The sequence below is a fragment of the Rhinoderma darwinii genome, unplaced genomic scaffold (genome assembly GCF_050947455.1).
Source record: "Rhinoderma darwinii isolate aRhiDar2 unplaced genomic scaffold, aRhiDar2.hap1 Scaffold_590, whole genome shotgun sequence".
Lineage (NCBI taxonomy): Eukaryota > Metazoa > Chordata > Amphibia > Anura > Rhinodermatidae > Rhinoderma > Rhinoderma darwinii.
Genome location: NW_027464144.1, coordinates 46,501 through 52,500, shown reverse-complemented (window position 1 = coordinate 52,500; position 6,000 = coordinate 46,501). Strand labels below are relative to the sequence as shown.

The window sequence follows — 6,000 nt, the reverse complement described above, 5'->3', positions numbered from 1 at the left end:
TATAACTACTATAATACTGCCTCCTATATACAAGAATATAACTACTATAATACTGCTCCTATATACAAGAATATAACGACTATAATACTGCTCCTATATACAAGAATATAACTACTATAATACTGCCCCTATATACTAGAATATAACTACTATAATACTGCCCCCTATATACAAGAATATAACTAGTATAATACTGCACCTATATACAAGAATATAACTACTATAATACTGCCTCCTATATACAAGAATATAACTACTATAATACTGCTCCTATATACAAGAATATAACTACTATAATACTGCCCCTATATACTAGAATATAACTACTATAATACTGCCCCCTATATACAAGAATATAACTACTATAATACTGCCTCCTATATACAAGAATATAACTACTATAATACTGCCCCTATATACTAGAATATAACTACTATAATACTGCCCCCTATATACAAGAATATAACTACTATAATACTGCCCCTATATACTAGAATATAACTACTATAATACTGCCTCCTATATACAAGAATATAACTACTATAATACTGCCCCTATATACTAGAATATAACTACTATAATACTGCCTCCTATATACAAGAATATAACTACTATAATACTGCCCCTATATACTAGAATATAACTACTATAATACTGCCTCCTATATACAAGAATATAACTACTATAATACTGCCTCCTATATACAAGAATATAACTACTATAATACTGCCCCTATATACTAGAATATAACTACTATAATACTGCCCCCTATATACAAGAATATAACTACTATAATACTGCCGCCTATATACAAGAATATAACTACTATAATACTGCCCCTATATACAAGAATATAACTACTATAATACTGCCGCCTATATACAAGAATATAACTACTATAATACTGCCCCTATATACAAGAATATAACTACTATAATACTGCCGCCTATATACAAGAATATAACTACTATAATACTGCCCCTATATACAAGAATATAACTACTATAATACTGCCCCTATATACAAGAATATAACTACTATAATACTGCCCCTATATACAAGAATATAACTACTATAATACTGCTCCCTATATACAAGAATATAACTACTATAATACTGCCCCTATATACAAGAATATAACTACTATAATACTGCTCCCTATATACAAGAATATAACTACTATAATACTGCCCCTATATACAAGAATATAACTACTATAATACTGTCACCCATATACAAGAATATAACTACTATAATACTGCCCCCTATATACAAGAATATAACTACTATAATACTGCCCCTATATACAAGAATATACCTACTATAATACTGCCCCTATATACAAGAATATAACTACTATAATACTACCTCCTATATACAAGAACATAACTACTATAATACTGCTCCTATATACAAGAATATAACTACTATAATACTGCCTCCTATATACAAGAATATAACTACTATAATACTGCCTCCTATATACAAGAATATAACTACTATAATACTGCCCCCTATATACAAGAATATAACTACTATAATACTGCCCCTATATACAAGAATATAACTACTATAATACTGTCACCCATATACAAGAATATAACTACTATAATACTGCCCCTATATACAAGAATATAACTACTATAATACTGCCTCCTATATACAAGAATATAACTACTATAATACTGCCCCTATATACAAGAATATAACTACTATAATACTGCCTCCTATATACAAGAATATAACTACTATAATACTGCCCCCTATATACAAGAATATAACTACTATAATACTGCCCCCTATATACAAGAATATAACTACTATAATACTGCCCCTATATACAAGAATATAACTACTATAATACTGCCTCCTATATACAAGAATATAACTACTATAATACTGCCCCTATATACAAGTATATAACTACTATAATACTGCCCCCTATATACAAGAATATAACTACTATAATACTGCCCCCTATATACAAGAATATAACTACTATAATACTGCCCCTATATACAAGAATATAACTACTATAATACTGCTCCTTTATACAAGTATATAACTACTATAATACTGCTCCCTATATACTAGAATATAACTACTATAATACTGCTCCTATATACAAGAATATAACTATTATAATACTGCCCCTATATACAAGAATATAACTACTATAATACTGCCCCCTATATACAAGAATATAACTACTATAATACTGCTCCCTATATACAAGAATATAACTACTATAATACTGCCCCTATATACAAGAATATAACTACTATAATACTGCCCCCTATATACAAGAATATAACAACTATAATACTGCTCCTATATACAAAAATATAACTACTATAATACTGCTCCTATATACAAGAATATAACTACTATAATACTGCCCCTATATACAAGAATATAACTACTATAATACTGCCCCTATATACAAGAATATAACTACTATAATACTGCTCCTATATACAAGAATATAACTACTATAATACTGCTCCTATATACAAGAATATAACTACTATAATACTGCCCCTATATACAAGAATATAACTACTATAATACTGCTCCCTATATACAGGAATATAACTACTATAATACTGCCCCTATATACAAGAATATAACTACTATAATACTGCCCCTATATACAAGAATATAACTACTATAATACTGCCCCTATATACAAGAATATAACTACTATAATACTGCTCCTATATACAAGAATATAACTACTATAATACTGCCCCTATATACAAGAATATAACTACTATAATACTGCTCCTATATACAAGAATATAACTACTATAATACTGCCCCCTATATACAAGAATATAACTACTATAATACTGCCCCTATATACAAGAATATAACTACTATAATACTGCCCCCTATATACAAGAATATAACCACTATAATACTGCTCCTATATACAAGAATATAACTACTATAATACTGCCCCCTATATACAAGAATATAACCACTATAATACTGCTCCTATATACAAGAATATAACTACTATAATACTGCTCCTATATACAAGAATATAACTACTATAATACTGCCCCTATATACAAGAATATAACTACTATAATACTGCTCCTATATACAAGAATATAACTACTATAATACTGCTCCTATATACAAGAATATAACTACTATAATACTACCCCTATATACAAGAACATAACTACTATAATACTGCCCCTATATACAATAATATAACTACTATAATACTGCTCCTATATACAAGAATATAACTACTATAATACTGCTCCTGTATACAAGAATATCACTACTATAATACTGCCCCCTATATACAAGAATATAACTACTATAATACTGCCCCCTATATACAAGAATATAACTACTATAATACTGCCTCCTATATACAAGAATATAACTACTATAATACTGCTTCTATATACAAGAATATAACTACTATAATACTGCCCCTATATACAAGTTTGCCATCTTTCCCCGGTGTTTACATGGGCTGTGATTAGACGATTCGTGAGATATTTCTGATGGATTCTCTTATTGTGACTATATGTTATCGTTGCTGTTTCACCTATAGATTTGCTGTTCTCTTGTTAGTAGATGGGACAGGATGTGTAGATTGTGAATAAACATCTGATTATTGTTACTTATAATTGTGATTCTGAGCGCTGACGTTTCGCTGTTTCGTAGATCGGCGCCGGTTTTCTCACATTCCTCTTCCCGTGTTTGGATGTTTTGAGTTGTTGATTAGAATCTTTATACATCCCTTTTAGACCGTCGCAGGAGGTGTCGTGTCTTTTTCTTCCTCTATAATTATTATATTTTGAACATTGGCTCCTTGGGATTATCCTGGTGACCCTGGAGCTTTAGGTGCAGTGCATCCTGGGTAATCTGTTTATTGCGCCCGCTTATACTGTTTATGTGCTGATTCATCTGATCGTTTCAAAAACCTTTTTATCTTGGAGGATTTAACGTTGATAATTTTGCTGTCAGTGAATGGAAACATTCTGATCTAATTTTTGACCTAATACTTTTCACAGCTGAGGGTTTGTTACAATTATATCCAATCTAAACAATCCTATTTAAGCTAAACCCTCCAGCAGCACAAATCCCGCACCTATCCAGTTTGTTACAGTGTATCAGTGCATGTTTAATGTATGAGTCAGATCATTGTCCTGAGGTTTGAGGCCCCAGGAGCCTCATTCAGAGGTTTGTCAGCGCCCCGGAGGCGGCTGTGTATCGCGCTGGGGCTACGTGAGGAAGTAAATGTCCGTTATAGCGTGACTGATTATAACACGATTATTTAGAGATTATCACCTCACCCTTCATCTCTCCTCTCTCTATCTTGTTAGTTAAAGAAGAAATACCCGGAGTGTTATTAAAACAGCCCTGATGTCTGCAATTCCTGCGTCCACATGACAACACTTCCTGTCCTGTGATTTGAGAGTTCAGGCTTGTCAAAGGAACTTTGTGTGGATCCAAATCACCATGTATGCGTATGTTTGAACTTTGATGCATCCACACAGTCACCATTACCAAGCTTTAGAATGCCGGAGCACAGGCAGAAGGAGTTGTCATGGGGACACAGTAGTGGAGGAGTTGTCATGGGGACACAGTAGTGGAGGAGTTGTCATGGGGACACAGTAGTGGAGGAGTTGTCATGGGGACACAGTAGTGGAGGAGTTGTCATGGGGACACCGTAGTGGAGGAGTTGTCATGGGGACACAGTAGTAGAGGAGTTGTCATGGGGACACAGTAGTAGAGGAGTTGTAGGTAGGAGGAATTGTCATGGCGACACAGTAGTAGAGGAGTTGCAGGTAGGAGGAATTGTCATGGCGACACAGTAGTAGAGGAGCTGCAGGTAGGAGGAATTATCATGGGGACACAGTAGTGGAGGAGTTGTCATAGGGACGCAATAGTAGAGGCGCTGCAGGTAGGAGGAGTTATGGGGACACAGTAGTGGAGGAGTTGTCATAGGGACACCGTAGTAGAGGAGCTGCAGGGGGAGGGGCTGTATACAGTTGTGCAGTAAAGCAGTCGGCCATTGTAGTGATATTTTACACTATTTGCGTTGACTGACACTTCCGCTATTTCTCCTTGACATTTTGATCCTGTGCATTTTATCCGCGCCTTTGATTTTGGCGCCATGTAGCGCCCCCTGTGTGGTTATTTTGTGGTCTGACCCTCTGCGTTATATTCCAGGTGTCCGGGAAGAGCAGCGATGAAGTGACGATCGTCCGCCATGTCGGAGCTGTCCTCTCTGCTTGTATCTGATTGGCTCCAGACTATTAAACTGGACCAGTACAGCGACCTCTTCGAGAAACACGACATTCGCACCGTATCGGACGTGCGCAACCTCAGCGATGAGTTTTTAACCAGCATCGGGATCCACCTCCCGGGACATCGTAAGCGAATCCTGGCGTCCATGCAGAAGTCCATGTCTCAGGATCAATCTCTGGAGAGCGCGGCGTTCAGGCCCGTCCCGAAGAAGCGCAACATTCTACCCAAGTCCGTGTCCGAACAGCAGACGTCTTGTCCCGACCCCATCCCCAATTCTGAGCCCTCCCGGAGAGTTACCTCTCCTCCTCCCATCCCCCCAAGAAGTGGTCGCCGCTGCTCCCCCCTCACCTTCTCCACAGGTCTGCCCAAATCCGTATCTCCGGTCCCAGTCCTAGAAACCGCTACAGCCGAGGAACCCCCCCGCAGCCCGGTCACCCCCAATCTCCTCTCTCTATCCTCCTCTCTCACCTACGATGAATCCGCATTCATAGAGAGCGATGGGAGCAAAGAGGAGGTCCCAATGGTGGGGGCTCCACCCCTTCCACAAAAACGGCACAAGTTGGAGAACAAGAGCCTCTGTAGAAGCCCCCCGCCCCTGCCAGCCAGACCAACAAAGGCCCCCGCACCCCCCAGCAGGTATGTGATGCACAATAATGTATGAAGTGCAAAAAATATGCCATTCAGAGCTCTGGGAAAGCTGAGTGACATCCCAGAGGC

The 6,000-nt window shown here is 37.0% G+C and overlaps 1 protein-coding gene across 1 annotated transcript in view; it reads left to right on the top strand.

The window, feature by feature from the left end:
* LOC142724830 (uncharacterized) overlaps positions 1-6,000 on the top strand; it is a gene marked incomplete at its 3' end in the record, with an annotated part of 57,616 nt that overhangs the window by 29,399 nt on the left and 22,217 nt on the right. The window contains exon 2 of the mRNA XM_075848967.1: positions 5,206-5,919. Within this exon, the coding sequence (XP_075705082.1) occupies positions 5,246-5,919 (674 nt within the window). The remainder of the gene's footprint in view (positions 1-5,205; positions 5,920-6,000) is intronic.